At 39.8% G+C, this 23589-nt stretch overlaps 1 protein-coding gene and 1 long non-coding RNA gene across 4 annotated transcripts in view; one reads left to right on the top strand and one right to left on the bottom strand.

The window, feature by feature from the left end:
* The window catches only part of LOC117221774 (uncharacterized), a 196436-nt gene extending 176026 nt beyond the window's left edge, over positions 1 to 20410 (top strand). For both annotated transcript variants that reach the window (XM_033472971.2, XM_033472972.2), the window contains exon 6: positions 18704 to 20410. In XM_033472971.2, the coding sequence (XP_033328862.1) occupies positions 18704 to 19998 (1295 nt within the window). In that variant the 3' untranslated portion in view covers positions 19999 to 20410. The remainder of the gene's footprint in view (positions 1 to 18703) is intronic.
* LOC117221779 (uncharacterized) overlaps positions 1 to 23589 on the bottom strand; it is a 176645-nt gene that overhangs the window by 132671 nt on the left and 20385 nt on the right. The window contains exon 3 of one of the 2 annotated variants that reach the window (XR_013033914.1): positions 2804 to 3085. The exons of the other annotated variant lie outside the window; for it this stretch is intronic. This is a non-coding gene — a long non-coding RNA (uncharacterized LOC117221779). Of the gene's footprint in view, positions 1 to 2803; positions 3086 to 23589 lie in introns of those variants that run through there. 2 annotated transcript variants of the gene reach the window in all.

Genomic DNA, 23589 nt, shown 5'->3' with positions numbered 1-23589 from the left:
TGTATGTTAAAAACACACGCGGCGAAAAGTTTAAACCACCTAATTATTACGAATCCGAATCAATTTCTGTGAGCAAGTTTCTTTTCATGAGTTTCGATTACCGCTCCGAAAAGGGTAAAGTTTCATTAACCCTCCGTCTTCCGTGGCGGAGTCACGGCGAACTAGAGTGGGGAGAACCGCAAATATGCATTAGTAGAATATCATTGTGAGCCAGAAATGACTCCAGCGGAGGAGACCGCGATTCAGTGGTCGGAGGGTTAAGTATACTTGCTATGTAATCATTTTACGGTGACATTATCTGAAGGTGGAGTGCAGTAAGTGCGAAAACGGAGCAAGTGCATTAAGCAGTTATATTTATTGTTACATAAATCACATTGTAGTACTTACAGTGGCTCGAGAAAGTATTCGAACACATTTTAAAAGGAGAATAACATTCTTGAAATTGGACCAACTAAATTTTATTTGTTGCGAGATGTTAGGATTTACAATGTCTAAAAATTTCTTTTCACAAATTGCAACTTCTTGGACTGACAAAAAAAATATAGCATTTACGTTCTTTAACTTTTTTTATTAGAAACTATAACGAAAATTTAAATAATGCGTTTCGTTGGTCTCAGTAACTTATATTTATGTTAAAAATTGAACATTTGCAAGAGAGCATCGAGTGTCGAAAGACGTGAAAATTTTCAGATTTCTTACAGATATCAGTTGAAACTATCAGAAAATCGTGAAAAACTGTGGCTTTCGAAATTTTTAATTCTAATGAGCTTGAAGCTCATAAAAAAAATTTCAACTGATTTCAACAAGCTCACAACGAAAGCTCGACTGATTTCGATCGAATTTTTAACATGCATACAAATCAACGAGATTTACAAAACGCATTTTTTAAATTTTCGTTACTGGCCCAGACAAAGAAAGTTGAAAAACGTGAATTTTTTGTCATTTCAATCAATTGCAATTTCAGCAAGAATTTGTTCAGACTTTCAACAAATTTTTCAAAAGTACTCCCGCGCGCCTTAAATGTTGTTCGAATACTTTCGTGAAGCCCTGTTTTGTAGAATTCCACATACAGGGTGTCTCAGAAATATATATCAACACTTGAGAAGCTGTATCTACACACTGAAATGATTAAAAAATATCCTATGGACAAGTGTCCTACGGACCTTACTTTTCGAGTTATAAGTGAAATAAGAAAATATTTAGCAATGTTCCAAGTAATAGCAAAAGTAATTTAGTCATTGTCTACTATATGTCTATCTACTATATGACATATATATGACATATCTATATGTATATATGTCTATCTACTATATGACATATATATGACATATCTATATGTATATATGTCTATCTACTATATGACATATATATGACATATCTATATGTATATATGTCTATCTACTATATGACATATATATGACATATCTATATGTATATATGTCTATCTACTATATGACATATATATGACATATCTATATGTATATATGTCTATCTACTATATGACATATATATGACATATCTATATGTATATATGTCTATCTACTATATGACATATATATGACATATCTATATGTATATATGTCTATCTACTATATGACATATATATGACATATCTATATGTATATATGTCTATCTACTATATGACATATCTATATGTATATATGACATATATATGACATATCTATATGTATATATGTCTATCTACTACATGACATATATATGACATATCTATATGTATATGTGTCTATCTACTATATGACATATATATGACATATCTATATGTATATATGTCTATCTACTATATGACATATATATGACATATCTATATGTATATATGTCTATCTACTATATGTCAAGCCATTTAGACCAGTTCTAAAGAAGTTATTTCGTTTTAAAAAGTGTCCGAATATTAAATGAGAGTCACTGTACGGTGCTCAGAAGAAGGCAGCTGAGAAAAGTGTAGGATCGATTCTCACCAACCCACCCATGTTAACATTCTCGCAGAAGTAGAGTAAACGCGTTTCTCTTATTGACAAAAATAATCCCTTGCTATCGGCCCCAAATTAGCTGTCATACTAAATTTCCAGGTAACAAGGGACTCGAGTTCGACCGATTAAAAACAAACAACGCCCCCTGACTCCTGTCACGTTTCGCTCCCTCGTGATCGCTATTTTTGGTTAGAAGCACGCGAGTGTTTGTGCTTTGTGTAGGTGTACGTGCGTATTATTTACGCGACCACGAGAGACGCTCGACAAGTACAGGAGGCGTAGAACAATCGAGACAAAGTGAAACAGACGCAACGATTACAAGATGCAAGAGCGTTGACTTACCCCTAAAGCATTAACTTCAGATTCTTCTGATGAACACATGATTATTTGTAATTACCAATTACTAATTACCATATTGATTAACTTCTCGCTGTATTATGCAGCAAACATGCTGTACTATACACGTATTTTCTATATTTATGTTGTATCATGTATGATATTTTTAAACGGCTATCATACACGTCTTAAATTTGTGTTCAATATTTATGAAGTATTAGTGAGAAAATAATCATGTTTTGCTCGTACAGTATTACTCTCATGTCCGCAGGCTTGCAACGTATTATTGAAGTATTGAAATGATATAAATATATTGGGTTGGCAACTAAGTAATTGCCGATTTGTTCAATGAAATAAAAAATTTCTTTTTACTTAGAATGAAGTTTAATCTGTAATGTATTTTCCATTTTGTTCGATGACCTTTTTGCCATCTCTCTGACAACTTGAAAATTCCACGCTCGTAGAAAGTCTGATCCTTTTCGGCCAAAAACTGAGTTAAGTGAGATTTTACAGCGTCATCGTCATTAAAAGTTTTACCGCGAAGGGAGTTTGTCCAGGGATCGAAATAAGTGGTAATCCGATGGCGCGAGATCAGAGCTATATAGTGGGTGTAACATCAATTCCCAACCAATATCCATCAATTTTTGCCGAGTGGACAAAGACGTGTGCGGCCTAGCATTGTCCTGCTGGAAAATGACACCTTTACGATTGACCAATTCTGGTCGCTTTTCCTTGACCGCTGCATTCAATTTGTCCAGTTGCTAACATTCACGGATAATAAAAAATAACATAATAATAATATATAATAATAATAATAACATACTATAACATTTACGGACATCATAAAAATGAGAGTGAGAGACATCTATAACTGAAATCGGCAATTACTTAGTTGCCAACCCAATATATAAATAATATTGAAATGAAACACTACGCATAAACTAAATGATACAAAGAGCAAGAGACAAAGGGAATCGGTTGTCCGCTCCACCTAGCCTTTTTATTCCAAACCTTTTTTTATTATTGACTAAGTTACGCGCTGAACAAGAGACTAAGTGAAGCAAGCAGCGGCCGCTCCCCCTTGCTCCTCGCGTCGATTAGCTTGTTGGTCTTCTCGTTTACCAATAAGAGTGAGTTTGGTGAGGTCATAGAAAAGTGGGGACTACGGGCGTGCAGGTCAGGCGGTGGGAGCGGAATACCCTCTTTGCTCTTCTGCCGAAACGACTGATCTCTTGTGAGAACCAGACTGTGCATCTTGCTCTTATCTAATGTTTACAAACAATATCCGTCGCGATGTATTGGGAAAGATGTGTTATTCTCGCGAGTTCGATACAGTTCTGTAAGCGACGAAATGAATTCATACACTTTTGCTGACACATGACCGACATGCATTTCACGTATGGTCTTGCCAATTTTAATCATTTATAACTCGGAAAGTAAGGTACGTAGGACATTTGTCCATACGATACTTTTTAATCATTTTAGTGTGTAGATACAGCTCCTTAAATGTTGACATATATTACTCAGACAAACTGTACCAAAACACAGACATCGCGGTGAAACATGCAATTCTTCCTTTATAATTACTTTATAATACTTTAATCAGTTTTTGAAGGACGTTTGATAACGGAATTGTATAATCCAATGCGGTAGAAAACATTTCAAAGAATATATCTATACTATGATGTTATGATACTATTTTTTTTATCCCAATACTATGTTCTTGCTCCGTTCTGGGAAAAAGTGCAGAGTAATTGACGCGGCGAACAATGTTCTATCGTATCAGTTTAAAAGAAAAAATAACGTCGATGTAAATATACTTCGAATAATAACAGTTTAACAATGTCTTGTACATAGGCAATGATAACTATTGTATTTCTGTCGGGGATTAAACACATACGCACGTTTTATGTCCAACTTTACCAAAATCAGTCTGCACTTGCCACGCTTCATCCTATAAATTTGTTTCGATGTTGAAAATGATTATCCGAAGGTTCAAAAAAGTACTTGCAATGTTAGTTCGAATTCTAAGTACGAGCGATACGCGCATTCGAATAGCCGCTCGCATCATTTTTGTTATTGGGAGTTTTATCTTTCGACTGTCTCGAGTCTTGTCGTTGCACCTACATATCGAGGTTATCGCTTCTACGTAATATCGAGAGAATACTGTACTTACACTACTCTCCAAAAGTATTAGGATACTTATTGATTTGAAAACCCGATAGGAAATTGTTGTAATTTCTTACATTTATTTCAAAGTTAATTATAGTAAACTATACTATATAGTATATATATATATAGGAAATTGTTGTAATTTCTTACATTTATTTCAAAGTTAATTATAGTAAACTTATAGTAAACTTATAGTTATTATATTATAACATTAACTATATGTAATAAAATATATATTACATAATAATAAAAGTAACGTTAATTTTATAAAAGAAAATTAAATTTTCTTCTCACTGATGTAACCACCGCGTATTTCAATTGTTTCTTGGACTAATTTCGGTATTCAATTTGTAAGCTTTTCTCCTATTTCTGATCCTATTTGGTTCCATGAATCTTGTAGTATGTTTCGCATACTAAGTTTTACCGAACGAAAAGTATGAAATGAACACAGCATACGTTTTCAATGAACAAAATGCAATAAATACGTAAACTAATTGCATAAGTGAAGAAAGCTTACAACTTAATATGTATGTATTTTCGACAATATTATGCCGTAAAACCCGCAGACATTACCTAAACTGAATGAAAAGTTGCAATTTATACTAAATAAGCAGGTATCCTAATACTTTTTAGGGGAGGGAGTAAACGGTTCGAATTTACTCTGTCAGAGTTCGATATACTTGGACCATCGGTCATCTTACTTTGTCCTTTGACAGTGCAAAATTGTGATAAAACAAAAGTAGAAAATATTTGATTGCGCTTTTAAATTATCGGAGTATCATCGAAAATTGAATAATGCATTGCCTTGATTATCGAGAACAAGTTAATTAGAAATGTAATTAAAATTATAATTAAAATGCTAATCAAAAGAATACGTTGACTACGTAATTACACAATTTTAGAATGAAAAAAGAATGATCGACGAGATCAAAAAATTCGGTTGATCGACTTGTAAAATGTACAAGTTTATTGTAGATACTTTAAATTTTGTATCATTTTCAAGATACGTTGAAACTATCATATTCGTCGTATACGCATTTGTAACTTTCTTTTTAAAACGTGTTCACTTTTATATCGCGCTGCTCTTACACAATAACAAATAAATAATATGCTTATTTATTGGATTAATTCATCGAATAAATTCCCCATCAATGTGTCTTTACAAGTTCATTTACCATTTTGTGTATCAATTTTTTTAACATTATTTTAAATATAAACATATGAAAAAAAGTGAATTGCCAGGAACTAAGTAGTCTAACAAAAATATTTGTACTTCGGGTTTGAGCGGATCGGGATAAAATGTTACGTTTTCGCCATTATACAACCCTTTACATGTTTCATGGAACTATTTTTAACCCCTTATCATAGCATTTTCTTTACAATTATAATGATCAGAACTTTTTCTGTCGCAATAATTTCTTAGAAGAGAAAGAAACTTTATGTTTATTATGTATTTACATGTACTTGAATGTTTAAACATTGATGACAAGAGAATAGAATTTGATTCCGACTTAAAGGAACGGAACAACACATTCATACCTAACAGCTTATTATTAGAAATCTCCAAATCTCAAAAAGACGGTTTTATTTTATAAAATTAACAATTTTATTACTAGTATTTACTTATTCATTTAACATTAACATATACTACATAAACGAAAAACGCAGGAGAAATCAAATACTTACAAAAGAGTTAAAAATTCAAATTGCTGCTGTATAGTAATATTCAACAAAGCAAGGAACAATACATAATGGCTCTTTGCACGTCGAACACCAATATCGTGATTCTTTTCTAAACTTATTTTTCTAACGTGAACACCTTCGTGTAGGATCGGCCTCAAAACATTCTAAACACCTTGAAATTTGAGAATATGTTTTTGTTTTTGCTAAAATTACAATTTAAATAGCTAACGGTCACAACATTTTGCGCACGACGAGACACTTCTCCATGACGAGTATACTCGTCCAAACACATTGCTAACTGTTGACAAGCGATTAACAAGACACGTAGGCATTTCAAGTATCTTGTAAAACCGTTGTCGATACTCCAACGCTTTGCTTGCTGCGATGAAACTCGGGGCAAAGTAATATGGCGGATGCCCTCGCAGCCGATCTATATTCGGTCCCCATTATATTTCCTAAGTCCGTGGGTGAACGGGACCTGACTCGCGTGTCGATATCAACTCGTACGCGCTTTTCCACCGGCGGAATGGATTTCCGACGAATTAGCATGTAAGTTACGCCTTCGTACGGGTCGAGCCAATGAATGGAAGGATGCATCAACGCGTTCGTAGTCAGCACGTAAGTCATAAACCGTGCGTAATTCGGCGCGATCAGCGGCGCCCGTGGAAAACGGTATACAGCGCTTTTACAGTGTGCCCCGCTTATTAATTTATCAAAGCGCCGGCTAATTAATTTAGCGCGGGATCAATTTAACGGGAACACGGTTGAAACTCAATGAACGTTACGAACAACTTCGCGTCAGTGTACCGAGAACGGTTAATCCCATTCTTCGATAATAACGTCGGAACGCAATCGATGCCGCGCGCGCTTACAACCGAGATTTAAATATTATCTCGACGATAAAACGCGGGCAGAAGTAACGTGGCACACGGTCCGCGGGGCTAAGCCTCGTAAATATCGCGGCCGTGTAACGAATTCGATTAGAGTTTTAATAAACCAATCGACGATGGAATACCGGGAATATAGGCGCGGACCGTTTCGGAATAAATGGTACGGAATAAATTGATCAGCGAGCCCCCTGTAATCTAAAGCGCAAAGAGCGGATCCTCCGTTTACTTTGATCGCGAATCCGTTGTATTTCGCTCGGTTAATGCAAATGGAAGCGTACCAACAAACCAAGCAAACGAATGTCTGAGCAGTTAATCCGATTTGAAAATCATAAATTTCCTCCGTAATGTAAATTGCCGTCGGGTCTCGCCGCCGCGCCGCGGGGTCCACCTTTGCGTTCGATCGTTTTTCGAATTTGCATTACGGTAATCTGAATATTACCTCGACGGTCGATCGTAAAATTTATTATTTCCCGTGTCCTCCGAACGGAAATTACAGTCGTGAGAAAGTCGTAGCGCGCCGTGTAAAATATCGCTGCTGCGCGCGTTCCGTGGACGCGCACGCAACGTACAAAATGGCCAACGACGGCCGTCCCATAGATTTTCAAGCCCGACAAAGGGGTTCTTTATTCCTCTCGCCAGAATCAAGCGTTAAATTAATGTCTCGCGAGACTCGACGTGGAATGAGATAATATTTAAATCGAATCGACGGCTGCGAATTTCACAGCATCGCGATTAGGTTTTCCATTGACAGCATCGCTTTTATCTTCTGCTTCGTTGTTGCTTTCGACGATCCTCGAGTTCACTTCCGATAGGGTAGCGAGGACGGACCGGTTACTGTCGGCTGACCAGTTGATGCGCCTTTGGTTTGTTTACCGGCATAATCGACTTTATCGTTATCGAATAAGATGCGTTTAAACTTTTTGTTAATTCTTTTATGATATTTATTTTCGAATAATCAGCTTTTGGTATAATTAACTTCATTATTCATATATACCGAATAAGACGTGTTACACTTTTTCATTCCTTTATTTTGTTCGTATTCGAATAAACTGATTTAACATATCTTATTCGATAAATATAATCATGCCCGAAAATAAACCAGAGACGGAACAATTGCTCGGCCCACTGTGACAGGCTCCGCTGCTCTATCTGTTTTTATAGTTGTGTAAACTGTTTTCACTGCACCGTAATTATTAACGACTTTTCTATTCGAAAATGTTCGTATCGCAATCTGCATGTCCGAGATCGGAACGAATTTTTCTCATTCGTTGGAATTTCGTGAAAGTGATGCTCGTCGAGCAACTACTCGTCGAGCGATCCGATGAAATCTGGCGAGGAGCAATCGACAAGAATTGAGTCTAATTAATTCTGACCCAGCGGACCAAAAACCGCTGGTTCCAGATCCTACGACGCGCAGCAGACCCTTTAGTTCGGCTCGGTTCGATAATCCTGATCAAAACCGGATGTACCGCGTCGCGTCGCACAGCGCTCGATTCCTTCTGAAAATTCGTGGAAAATCATTGTTACTTGAAAACCTGCTTTATCGATAGCTAACAAAATGAAGCGTACATTATTTATTTTCGAAAATGCGCGTATCGTTTCTGTCAAGTTTCTACATTTCTCTTTCTTGATAAACTCATTAAGCTTGTTTTGGGCTTATTGTTTATAGCTTTCAGAAAATAGAACTAAAAAAATTCACTGCGATTTTTAACAGATTCCAAAAAGGTCATTGCGAATTTTATGCATTTATGGCAATTTAAAATAGTAGAAAGGATAGAAGAATTTGAAAATGTCAATGTATTATTTTTAATATACTAAACTGATTAAAGAATGTATTCTATATATAGTATAATTGCTGCAGACAGTTTTTATTTTACATAAAAATTCGCAGTAATACTTTGTGAAACCACATTTTCAGTTTTTAAACAATTAGGAGCATGCACATCTTGATAGAAGAGAAGTATGATTATAAAAATTTGTATAATTTTGAATTATTTTAATTTGTTCCGTTATCAATAAACGTAAACGTACAAAACCTATTAATTATACGTATTAGACAATAATAAATCAAACTACAAAACAATTTTCCATTTACAAACAATTCTATCTCCATTTTGGTGTCATTTTCTAAGAAAATCGACCGCTGTGCGTCGTATCGCTTCGAAACCCGAGCCATACTTTATAAAACTTTCATTGGAACTTTAGAATTCCACTGTGGCGAAATAAACGATCTTCTTTCTTGCTAATAGAAGTATACGCGATCGGCTTTTTTCGGCTAAATAGAGTTTGTTCCAAGTTAGTGTTACTTTCAACGTTGCTGTTAAAAATTCCGATTGATTTCAACGAAGTTAATGGTTCGATCGCTATTTTTTCGGCTGACCCGTTACAGCATCGTTCCGCTGTAAATTGCTGCTTACACGAAGCAACATTTGCACATTGTTGGGGATCCACGATCGTTGCCGAAACGTCGGCACGCTAAGTAGGCGCTGAAAAATGCATCGCAAGGCAATTGTTTTATCGTTCGTTAACACTTTGATTGCTGCGTTATCCATGTATTAGTGACAGAACTACAGTCAGCTTAAAAAGTATTCGTACACTGAATTTCAGATTTTTTACAAATTGCCGATGTTTGAGCTGTTATAATTACCTGAAAGCGGATCTTACAACAACGAAACTGAACTCGTTTCAATGCTTATAGCTTCTACTTGTGCTATGTAGCGTTCATTTTCCTGCAACATGTTTTGCATAATGTAACAGGTGGGAAATTGGAAACATGCACTTTCTGGGAAATGTTACCGATCGAAACGTCTCTAAATACGCTGGAAAACTTTTGTCACGACTGAACCCAACATAGATTTCAAGACTGATGGCTCCCCTTTACAGTGACCCCTTAAACTTTGATGTACGATTTTTTTTTAGTCACTCTATCGAGCTTCGAGCGGGAGGTGTACTGCCCACTTTACAGTAATGCAAGGTGCGCGAGGGCTCTGCACGACCGAACCTGTTCCTCGTTTCTGCTTCGTAAAACGACTAATACGAGTCGTACACCGAGTTTTGAGAGGTCATTGTAAAGGGAAAGCTTCGATCTTCAAATCCGTGGTCAATTTATTCGTGAAAACAAATTTTCAGTGGTTCTGGAGACGTTTCAATTTATAACTGATCGACGAATTGCGAATGTAGAGACTTTTAAAATAAGTTTAGATTTATTATGGCGTGACCCTTTTTTACGAAATTATGACAGTTTAAATAACAACAATCTGTCAACAATCTGAAATTCAATGTACGAATGTTGACTGTATATGCTCAGATTGGAAAATTAATTTTCTACGCCGATATATTGCATCCGTCTAATTTTGTTAGGTTCCGCGTAAGAACGTGGAATTGTAATTGATCTGATGCAACTTGACTTTTCAATTTCGTTTAATAAAATACTTTAATTTCATGAAAGTTTGCAAAGTGACAGTCAAAGTGTTAATTTATACATTCGTTACTATTGCCACGTTCTAGCTCACCACAAACGATCCCAGCACACTCACACGTGGAATGTTTATCAGAATTTGCATTAGACTTCTGTGTGCTTGCTTGTTGTACAACACCGTTCAGCCATGTGTTCGTGTTCTGTGTATAATGTTAAGGTTGTCTCTATAGAAAATAAGTCGCGACGCTATTGACGTGCAGCAGAACTTGATAATAATAGATCCGCGAGATTTTCCGCGATAGACACAATTTCACAAATGCTGTCGATAAAACGATGATCAATCGCGCCGAGTGAACCGTAACATAGGCAAATTTGCGTTTCGCCTCGACCGGAATCGAACGAGCCCGAATACCAAAATTAAAAAGCTTCCTGTTCAAAAGTTTCGATGAAAACGCTCGATCGCGCTTCGTTTTCGCGTCCTTCACGCGATTAACATCTTAACGGGCAAACACATATTTTTATCTACCTGTATCGTTCCAAAAATCAGAAGAGAATCAGTTTTATTTTTATACTTCTTTTCACTCGGTGGTAGAAAGAATATACACGTTAATCGATTCTTTCTCACTCTCTGGTAGAAGCTCGATGGAAAATAAAACGTAGTTTCGAATTTAACACTAGATTTACGGAACCCGTGAAAGTTACGGGTTGACAATTTTTTTCATTTACGAGTATTCGTGAAGATACATTTACGAGTTATTTATTCAATTTATATGTTACTCACGGCAAATGTTACAATAACACTTGTTAAAAATCAGAATAAATGTTTTATTGTTACTTTTATAAACTAATATAAAACAGCTGTTTTTTGTGCTCCGTAAATCTAGTATTATATTAGCTTTATTACAGTTTTTAGCTCTAATCGTAGACACGTATATAACACGTTTTGCTTTATAAGGACGACAAAACTGAATTTATGTAAACTTTCCGACATTTCTATTGCAATGTATGTATGACGGCTCAATCAAGAGATCCGTTGAATAATCGCTTCCTACAAAGCGGTCTTCGTAACTTCAAAATTTAAAACAGACAAGATCTGGAATCGGTCATTTCGACCGACCTACCAGGCCATCGATAATGGTTATTCGTAACGAAATACCGTTTTCGTCAATTATAATGACTGTCGGTAACGAAACGACATTCTCGTCATCGATAATCGTTACTTGTAACGAAAACCAATTTATTTGGTTATTCGTAACCAAAACTATTTGCGTCATTCATAACGGTTACTGGTAACCAACAAAATTCTGGTCGTTCATAATCATTGATTACAAACCGTGGTCGTTGTAAGTAAAAATTTAACGATTATACTTCAATTGTTTCTCATTTCGGTTAAAACAGTTATGGACGTTATGGCCTATGGTCGGAATCGGTTCGACCGAGACGGCCCGTATATTCGGCTTGTTATTCAACTTATCTGGACAGTAATGCTTTCGAGGAAGGTTGCAGCTCGTAGATCCTCTGGAAAAAGAACTTCCGCGATTCGTGCGTGCGTGGTGCCGATGTATCATTGAATTTCCTGACGGTATCAATCCTCTATTCGGCAAAGGGGTGAGAATTGTAGGGGTGGCGGCGGCGGCGCGGCGGCACGAAACGAAGGAAACGTTTGGCGGAGATTAAAAGACAGTCGCCCTCCCCCTCTCCCCCCAGCCTTAATTTCCGTCCCGCGAATAATTCAGCCGTAGCGAAGTCGGCCGCCACCGAGGCGAATAGGTGAGACATTATCCGCATCACGAGACGTTCATAAATCTTCCAATGCCCCGTTATCTGTTATCAAGTCACCGCGCACCATTAAATCGGAACGTTACAAGTTACAAGTCTACAAGCGTAGCACCGTTTCCCGAAGAGCCAAGCTCTACCATCATCCCCTACGCGTTTCGCCGCGTTTCACTTCTCTCCGGTTCGGTTCTCGACGGCCATCACTGGAACAGCTACGAAACAAAGAGATTTCATTCCCGAGATCCGCTTCCATCGCCGGGATCGGTCGTTCCTGATTCTCCTTATCGGGCAACGGTGTGTCGCGCGAACTCTAATTCATCGTATCGTCCGATAACGGTCGACGGAGGCGAAAAACGGACGCGCGCGCGCGCAGCCATTTCGACCGTGTAAAATCAACCGATCGACGCCCACTTTGTCTAAACGGATTGCGTGCAATTATCGGACAATAATCGCGCCGCATTATACCTTATTACAACAGATCGCGCGGCCGTCAAGCCCCGCGCAATTCGTTTGCGGTCGTTCCGCGATAACCGGCGAACCGCCGAATAGCTTTGATTTATAGCGAGCCGCCTGGTTATACAGTTGTCCGCGAGTGCATGCCGAGCCGGCGAGAGGTCGATCGACGAGACGCGCGGGTTCTTTTCGCGCGTGGTTAACGATCGCGTTCGGCAACGGCCTCGTTTCGCCGAATTTCATTGCGTTTCGTGGACCCTCGCTATTTCCGTCTAGAATGAGTCGTTCGTTCGTTCGTTCGTTCGTTCGTTCGTTCGTTGGTTGGTTGGTTTGCCGGTTGGTTCGTTCGTTGGCTCGTCGGTACAATAATAAAATACATCGTTGGCAAAGGCTGAATTAACCGCAGGGAACACGGTTGAAAACGGACCGCTTCCTGTTCGCGGACTTTCCGCGGAAAAGTTTCCCCATGCGATGACTGGCAACTACTACGTTGCCATTGCCGACCGTTGCCACAGTAGCGGCTCGCATGACTGGAAAAATACGAAAAAGCTAGCCGGGTACGGGAGGAAGTTCGAAGAAACGAAGAAAGAAGTATTCGTCGACGGGTTACGGTGGACTTTGGCCCCGTTCCAACAGACCATCGACCGTTTCCAACCCTGTTTCTTTTCCATTATCGTCGGAACAAGCAGGATGGGGTCGGAGCGCCTCTTTTCCCTCCCTTTATCCCCGTGACTCGACTTCCCCGCTCGGCCTCTCCTCATATCTCCACCCTATCTCTCTCTCTCTCGCTCTCTCCCCCTCTCTCTCACTCGCTCTTTCTCTCTCTCGCTCTCTCCTCCTCTCTCTCACTCGCTCTTTCTCTCTCTCGCTCTCTCCCCTCTCTCTCACTCGCTCTTTCTCTCTCTCTCGCTCTCTCCCCCTCTCTCTCACTCGCTCTTTCTCTCTCTCTCTCTCGCTTTTTCTCTCTCTCGCTCTCTCGTCGGCTTTGCCCTCGCTCTCTCTCGCTCTTTCTCTCTTTCTCGTCGGCATTACCCGCCGTCTCTGTAAAACGGATCCCATTCGATTTTATTATGAGAACGTTAGATCAATGAAACGAAAAAGCCGCCTAGCCAATTATCGACCTTTAATTGGCAGAATAGCACGCGTATGAATAATTCGACGAGACCTTTATCGATCCTCGGTTTCCCCGTGCCCCCCGCGCGTCGAAAATAACGAACCGATTCGGATGCACGGCGATTTCGTCGCCGGGTAATTGCCAATTTAATATTTGTTTACCCCCGACGAACAGCTATTCTGTAACGGATTTTTGTCAATAATGCAACCGTTGCGCCGCCGCGGCACCGGTTACACATCGGATTGATTTGACAAGCGTGCTTTTCAATACCGCGCGCGTCACGGTTTCGCGAACGGCTTGCGTACCGGTGTTCCATTTTTTCTATTTTTTTTCTTTTTCTTTTTATTTACTTTGTCACGCAAACTTGTATAAACTCCGAGCAACGAGATGTTTCTTTTCGACGATCCGCCGCACGCTCGGCCGGGAACCCGTTTTCTGTGACCGAAATTATTTTCAGCGTTATTTCAAGGTTTAAGGTTACGGTACAGCGGGTCGTTGAATTCGCTTCGCCGCCAGCTAGAGCATTATTAAATATCATTGCATACAGTCGGTGTACGAAGTATTCGTACAGGCTTTTGAAACGAAATAAGCTTTTTATAAGTGAGCAGAAAGATTTAAATTTCTCGGGGGAGATAGTAGAGGTATCGGTTTATTAGACAACGGTTAAAAAATTGTTTTAAAAAATATTACGATCGATTCGATTGAAAATGGGGACTAAAAGGTTATGTTTTTCCAAGTTTTTTGATCCGACGAAAATTTGCAAAATGAGTTTCGTTGATCTCGGTAATTTGTATGCATACTGAAAATTTCATCGAAATTGCTTGATGTTGTTATAAATTACGAACGATTAAATATCGTGAAAATCGCAGTTCTTTACGGATTTCAACGAAAAACAGGTAATTTTGACATATTTTTAGTCGCTGTAGCTCGATAATGTGTAAAGCAATTTCAATGAAACTTTCAGCACGTATACAAGCCACATGATTCATTAAAAAAATATTATTTTTTAATTCTTTTTTTCGTTTCAATGATTTTTTAGCCATTGTCTAATAAAAACGGTCCAGCCAACGAACGCACGATGCCCAGTTCCGCTCATTGGCTTGGCCGTCACGCGCCAGCTGATCTCGCCTCTCATTGGTCACTGTTTTTCGTTAATAACTCGTAAACGAAGCCGCGGATTGCATTTTCGCTAAGGAAAAAGTTACTTTAAATGGCCTCAGGGACCCTCCATTTCTGGATTACGAGACATTTTTGGGACACCCAGTATACATACATGTTTCTTTTCCGAACGATTTTAACGAATCGAAAATAATACAATAGTAATTCTACATTCTTTAAATGGTTTCTCTATTTTACATTTGCTCTACTTAGTTTTCTCATGAACGCACGAAATCCGCAGTTTATTCGTAACACTCAAATAATATTTTTTGTTAACCACGTGTCCATTCAGAAGGAATTTCGAATGAATAACACCACCAAAATTAAAGAAAACAATTGAACTTGACTTTTGAGCGATATTCCGTAGATCGTTGACTTGTTCGCATGTCGCACTCGTGAACCCATGTCGCATCACACCAGTTATGATGTGAGATCGACGTTAGAAATACAAATGCAGACATTGAGACAAATTCTTCGCTCGTCAGCCTTTTCCATTGTAAAAATCGCAGAACACACTTGGAAGTCGATTGACACGAACAGCTGTTGTAAACGAAGACTGTCCAAGAGATCTATATTTTATGATCTATAATTGATATTTTTATCCAAATTTATATTTATAAGATCTATATTTATATTTATCTATATATTTATATTATATTATATTATCTATATTATATTATCTATATTTATATTATACTAAAACATTCTGCTTCAACTGTACGTCTACCGGCTACGCTTAGTGCTAATCTGTTTACAATTCGACTGACACAAACATTGAACAAGCGTAGCCGCCAGCCGTACGGTCAACCTTTTTTGTATTCTTACTGTAAACACAATGATTGATGGATCGCGATCGAACTCAGCGTCACAACTGAAGACCGTGACGCCTACGTAAATACAACAAATTGTGTGTTTCGATACACGGGACGTTGAAACGCGAAATTCCGTGTACTTTTGTTACATAATGTATCAGGTGTAAAAATTAATTCGGTGCTTTTTAGCAGCAAATTTAGTACTAATTTATAAAGTAATCATGCCACTGTTATTCTTCGAAATAGTCTCCATTATTTTCGATGACATTGACCCATCTTGAAAAGTAATGTCGATTTCGATGCAATGAATTCGTTTTTTGCACCTCTTCGAATGTTTAGAACTTCGTATATGTTAACATTAAATTTACGGAGCACAAGAAACAGCTGTTTTATATTAGTTTATAAAAGTAACAATAAGACATTTATTCTGATTTTTAGCAAGTGTTATTGTAACATTTGCCGTACATGTAAATTGAATAAATAACTCATAAATATATTTGATCGAAATAAATCAGATTAATAAGTCACATTAGGATGGAAACTCTCGTCAAAGTAAACTTTTAGCGTCGCAGAAATTTTGCGACGAGGTAATCGTAATCGGGCCACCTTTCCTTCTTACCGTGATCCTAATCTATTTAATTACTAATAATATTTGTTCCGACTACGTACTTGTCAGATGCTCCGTAACCATAAGTGTCGTCACTTAAACATTATAAAATGACGAATTATAATTATTTACATTATTCACATTCAAACCAGAATTATAAATCGTTTAGTATCAAAGCCACCGAATGCATTTTTACACCTAATACATCAGGAACAAAAACACAAGATATCCTATTAATTTGACAATTTTCATTTCATATATAACAAATATAATAAGCAGATTATGGATCCTTATGTAAAATAAAAGTTGTCCGCGATTGACTGCAGGATGCAAGAACTTCGCAAACATTTATTTCCTTCCTCAATAATTTTAACGAGTCGAACATAATACAACAGTATCGTTAAATTCTTTAAATCTGTTCACCGTTTTCGATTCGATCTACGCATTTTTCTCATAAATCCGCAGTCTAGTTAATGAGATTTATCGCATGTACATTCTCTTACACTATTTTCGCTTATAAGTTTTATCCGGGTAAACTAGAGTATCAACAATCGATATTCAACGTTCGATATCGAAACGATAAGACATATTTTTTTAGCTTTCTGTATACAGGGTGTCCCAGGTTTTAATGTTCAAACTTTGTTAGTGTATTCTGTGGCACAAAGTAAGAAAAAAATGTTATGTAAACATAGGTCATATAGAGCTTTATTAAGAAGTTATAACAAAAATTCAGAATAGGAATAGTAATCAACTTGCTGTTACTGCGAGCATTGGCTTGAATAGATCAGCACATGCCGCGTATTTATGTAAGCTGTGTTTATTAATACATTTCGAAATGTATTGATAACCGTTGTTGACAATACATGATTAACATCGATCGAAGATTTTTTTTTATTTTTTATTTTTTTTTTAGTTGATTACTATTCCTATTCTGAATTTTTGTTATAACTTCTTAACCCCTTAACGTGCACGCTCGAGTTAACTCGAGCGCGCTAAACTGGCCTCGAGATAATTCGAGCGGCGTTGTACTTTATGTTGCTATAATTTTTCACACTCGAATGCAATCGAGAATTGAAAATAACAATGTGAAAGCAAAAAAAAACAATCGTTTTATTGATATTTATCATTTACATGGGATTGTAAGCTGTAACACTTACTTATTCAAGTATAAAATATATCCTTTTTCTACTTATCACTTACGACTTATCTCTTCCTTGTGAGCCGCTTTCCGACAGCGTATTCATATTCAGATTCTGATTCGCTCATTTTTCAATACATATTTTACTAAAATATTATGTAAAATAAAATATAATAATAATAATAATAACAACAACAATAATAATAATAATAATATTCTGAAAATTAGAATTGCAATACAAATTTTGATTATTTTTGTATTTTTGTAATTTTCTTGCCAAGACAACGTTCTAAATTGTTTTTTTACATTAAAAAAAATTGATCTTTATTGGCCGGCCTTTTTCAAAAAAACTGTGCATTAAGGGGTTAATAAAGCTCTATATGACCTATGTTTACATAACATTTTTCTCTTACTTTGTGCCATAGAATATACTGACAAAGTTTGTACATTAAAACCTGGGACACCCTGTATAACGAACCTCGATACCGAGATATATTAAATAAAAATTGTCGAATCAATAGGTCGTCTTATCGTTTTATCCCCGACTGTGTATTGTTCCGTTGGTTGGATTCAGTTCGTTACACGGAAGGGACGCGATCGAATCGTAAACAACGACCACGGAGGTGCGCCGATTAGACAGAAGTCGCGTAATTAGGCCGCGCGCGGCGCGGCGCGTTCTCTGAAACGAACGTAAAAGTGTTTTCGGGCCCGATTAATATTCCGTGGCCGTTTATCGCGAAAGTTGAGGCTATCGAGTCGCATACGGAATGGCTACGGGAATTTCACCTTCTAGCCGGTGCCCGCCGACGGAAGTAAAATGCCCGCTTTCACGGTCGCTTCCGATCGCTCGAGAAACATCGGTCCCCCGACCGGCGGCCGCACGGCGATCCAGCTAGCGGGATTCTCAGCGGCGGCGTTTCTATCGCGGCGGATCATCGCGGACAAATAAAGGCACGTGGCGAGACATCGATTCGCAGCAACGTGCTCCCCGACTTGTTCCGACTGCTGCTCCGAGTCGTCATCGGTTCGACCTTCGCCAAGGCTGGCCGCGATCGAACGGTAGCGCGCTTATCGAACGTGTCGGCGCGTCAGAGCTTGCCCCTACCCTTCCCCCACCCCTAATCAGTGACAAGTCGCGTGTGGCATGCCCCTCTTTAGGGATTCGGAGCTCGTCGAGGCAGTACGTGCTGATTCAACACGAAGTTTCCCCGACGCCGACGCCGACGCCGACGGCAATGCCGACGCCAACGGTTCGCCGTCCCGCGGACACTGCGGACACTGCGGAGAACGCGGACCGCTCGCTAGTTTTGTGCCGGCAGTCGAGCGAAATCGGCCCTAACGTCGATCCCGGAATCCCTCGATCCTCGAACCGGCTCTGCGGACCGATCGAACTAGCCAGGATGGACGTCACGATCGTACGAAAAGCTTTCCGCGTTCTGCTGTTGCCGCTGCTCGTCGTCGGCCAATTCTCGGGCATGCAGACACCGCAACCGCTGGTCATCGGTAACACGCTGGACCAAGGCACATCGGCGAAGGACTACTTCATCGGGCCGTGCTTGGTAAACACCAATCAGACGTGCCCGGACGACGAGGTGACCTTTTTCCTGTACACCCGGCGAAACGCGAGGGAGGGCCAGCAAATTCTGGTGGACGAGACCGACTCGAACCTGCCGGAGACGAATTTCGTGCCATCGAACCCCACCAAGATCCTGATACACGGCTACGACTCGGACATGCAGCTGTCGTATCTGGTCGACGTGCGGACGGAGTACCTGAAGAGTTACGACTACAACATGATCTCGATGGACTGGCATCGTCTGGCGAACGCGCCGTGCTATCCCATCGTCGTGAGAAACGTGCCCCACGTGGGCGACTGTCTAGCCCAGCTGATCGCCAGGCTGAAGGACGCGGGCGCCGCCGACATCCACGCGATCGGCTTCAGCCTCGGCGCCCACGTGCCCGCGTTCGCCGCGAACGTGCTCCGGCCGTATCGCATCAGCAGGATCACCGGCCTGGACCCGGCCATGCCGTTGTTCGTCACCGTCGACAAGGACCACAAGCTGGACGCCGGGGACGCCGAGTTCGTCGACGTTTTTCACACGAACGCGTTCATCCAGGGCAAGGTCGAGATGAGCGGCCACGTGGACTTCTACATGAACGGCGGGATCAACCAGCCGGGCTGCTGGGAGATCGGCAGGCCCTTCGAGTGCGACCATCACAGATCGGTCATGTACTTCGCCGAGTCGATCAACTCGAAACCCGGTTTCTGGGGATGGCACTGCGGCGGTTTCGTGGCCTACTTGCTGGGCATGTGCCCGCCGAGGTACCCGGCCATCCTCGCCGGCGACAGGGTCGAGAGGACGAGGAGGGGATTCGTTCTGGTCCGCACCAACTCGCACAGTCCCTACGCCTTGGGGAATTTCTCCGTGAACCAGTTGGACATGTATACGTAGACACGGCGAAACGATCCCCCGGCGATCAAGTAGCCGGATAAGGCTGCCGCGATAACGGACGATGTACGCCGCGCGACGAAAACGGGACTCCGAAACGCGGGCGTCCCGAACCGAGCCCACCTTTCTCCCGAATACTTGAGAGAAACTTCGGCGATCCGAGAGTTCGCCGGCCAGGAAAAACACGTTCCCGTGTCAAGGTCAGGAGATCCCAGGCCATCTCCGTCTAATCGATATCGCGGTCCGCGAGGCGAAAAGTGCGCCGCTGATTTGCCCCACGGACACCGATTGCTTATCGGCACGCGGACGAATCGCGAACTGTGAATTACCATGCGCGAGGCTGTTATCGCGTCGCGAACACATTCAAGATTGATCGTATCTGTGTAATCTTCGTATTCCATTAAATCGGTGTAAATCGGTGTTTCAATAAAAGCTTCGTATCTTTTATTGAAAGATCAACAAATTTGTAATCCATAAGTGGCCACCTCGAATGCCGCTTTCGAACTCGACGTTACCGCTTATGCTCGCGCCGTATGTTAACGCCCGTTTCGAACGGAAGAACTTCTTCGAGATTGTTCCGAACGACTTGAATTTTGTCGAGAGACGTTCGACCGATTGGTTTGTTCGGAGGATTAGCATACGACAATTTGTTTAGATCGCAATTGATTGGGACGTTAAACAGGTCACCTGAATAACTCGCTTGTTTTTGGAGATAGGAGAAAATGCATTAAGCCAAACTTACTTTGTATCGGGGGGCTCATATAATCTGGTATTACCAATTTTTCTGTAGGTGGAGGCATCGAGGAGACACGAAGGTCAATTCTGTTTTTTTATATATATATATATATATATATATATATATATATATATTATTATATATATATATATTATTTTATATATATATACATACATATAATGCATTTTCTCCTATCATCAAAAACAAGCGAGTTATTCGGGTGACCTGTTTAAAATGCCCCACCCTGTATACGATGAAAATTTCATCGAAATCGAATCGAGAGAGAGAGAGAGAGAGAGAGAGAGAGAGATGCGTATTCAAGCTGCAGCCGCTGAAAGGTGTAACAATTATTTGCTGTTTTTACTGAAAATCTGTTATTTTCAGAAAGGTGTAACGTCTGAAAGAGATTCAAGTCGTTCGGACCAATTCGAAAAAAGTGATTCCGTTTGAAATGGTGTTGACATACCCTCCGGTGCGAGTGGAAACACCCTGTAGTTACTTTGGTCGCTCGTCGGTTTTTGGTTTATGCGACGCATTACGTATGACATAAGCGTATTCGCGGCACGAACTCATCGGACTATCCGATAGTTGGGATCGATCGAACTTGAGTCTATTTGCTGCAGGCCGTATCGTTACTCTCTTCCACGTGACTTCTTTGTTCTATTTTATCATGCTCGCGAGAACTTGTTCCATCAGGTGGGGTTCAAACCGTTGGAAAATACGGCGTAAAAGACGGGATGAAGTTTCCAAGATCTCAGATTGCTTGCTATATATATATATAGCTTAGATTAAAATGGTAAGAAGAAGGAGATAAAGAAACAAAAGAGAAATTAAAAGACCGATCGCTGTCGGCGAAGTGAATTATATCGCTTGTAAAATGAAACTCTATAAAATAGGCGACTCTGTGTCGGCGGTATACCCGTAGCTTCGCGAATCGAGTCGCCGTAACGCGATTAAAGTTTCAATAAATATTGTAGCCGATATGGCTTCCATAATCTTTATCTCGAGCAGCAATAAAGCTAGCGGAACGTTTACGTTTGTAATCGAATTTATTGCTTGAAGAGGGAACGGTGCAAAGACCTCGGATCTTTTAAAGATCTAGAAGCCGTACTGTATGATCTGGTTAGTTCCTTTAAGCCAACTTTAAGATGAAAGGGCCCGTCGTGTTTTATAAGCCACCGAAGAAACGTTCGCGGAAACTAAAAATGTTTTGCGAAGGAGACACGATTGCTATAGGGCGCTCTTAATTCTACGGTGCTCATTGTTGTACGCGTTATAGACTGACGTTGGAATTATCACGAAAAAAGAAGGAACTTTATACGTTTATTTAAGAACGAGAGTTATATATTTATTTCAACGCACAAACCACGAAAGCGAAAATATACGCAATATTTAGAAATAAGCCATGCGGCTGATAGCAAGAATGGGTTTGTTGAATACACGGCAGTGAAAACGTTCGATGAATTCAAGCTGCGTCGAGTTTCAAGTCGTCGACGCGATTACACTTACCAGCAGAAGTCAACAAACTTTACGTATCGTTAACATTTGAATGAAATTCGATTGTACATCGTATTAAATTAAAAGCACATATTTCAGAGAAACTAGTAAGTAACACATCGTTCATGTTGCAATATTGTTTGACTTAGTGCATACAACCGATAGAGGGAAACATACAAAAAAAAAAGTAAAAATACAAAATCAAATAAAAATGAGAAATTAGAAAATTATGAAAAAATAAAATCAATGTTATGTTACGAAGGTTTACTACGACCTAGAATATCAAATTAAGATTATATAGTATTGTAAGTATAGTAAGATTATATAATAAGTTATTTCTTATAAAAAGTTAAGAAATAACATATTTCTTAACTTTTCTCGGTAAATGTACGTCCTTTAACCCTTTGAATGTCGACGTATTGACGACATAGTACTGTAGTTCCTATTCCAGAAATTGCAAACAACATTATTCGATCAAGTGCTTAGCAAAAGATTCGAACGTATAGCTCTTACCGTTGTTTAAGTCTTCGATACATAATATTCCCCGAGAAGAACCTTCCTGGCACTTTGGAAGATCCTCGTTCGCAAAGGGTTAATTATCTTGCAATTAACGCAGCCGCAATTTTTCTATCGCGGCAAGATCTGCAGTCGGATAATTATTAATGTAGCAAGTCTGTAGCGTCTGTTACGTCGGCGAACGTCGAAATAAATAAATAGAAGGTATCTGATAACGTTGGGAATATCCAATAAAATGCAAAACGTTCAACGTGAATCGTTTCTCCCGTTTCATTCGCATCGCGCGAACCTCGTGTCTGGTTTCAGACAGTTTATCCTCGGTAATAATCTCTTATCCTTGCCCCTCCACTTTCGCTTCCTTTCGAGGCCCCCGGTTAACCACCACGTGGCATTTTTAGTTTACGTCGCCGGAAGCTCGGTCGGGTCGCTATGGAGCTTCGAAACGCGATCTTCTATAACCACGGCGGATCGGCGAAACCTAGTTATGTCACTCGTTCCATGAAACGAGCAACCGTAGTTGCTAGTCGGCAACCAACCAATTTAGAGGATGAAAAACGAACGAACGAAGACGGTTACGACGGAGACACGATAGGCCTGTCGACTTTTCTCGCACAGATTCTAACAGCGATTCGGGATGGAACAGGTAGAATTGCCGGTTTGTTGTACATCGACCTTATCGCAGATCTGGAATGAGACATAGAACAAGCGGGCCAAGAAGGCTTCCGTACACCTTTTACAGCGGAATAACTTTTTTATGATTCCGTCAAGCGATCCAAACTTTTTTTTCAGATATTCAAGCGATGCGTTTCCTAGGCAATGGCTAAAAAATTGTTTTCACAAATTGC

This window comes from Megalopta genalis, chromosome 7, assembly GCF_051020955.1.
Source record: "Megalopta genalis isolate 19385.01 chromosome 7, iyMegGena1_principal, whole genome shotgun sequence".
Lineage (NCBI taxonomy): Eukaryota > Metazoa > Arthropoda > Insecta > Hymenoptera > Halictidae > Megalopta > Megalopta genalis.
Note: the sequence above shows the minus strand (reverse complement) of the source record. Positions and strands in the feature narration are given on the sequence as shown.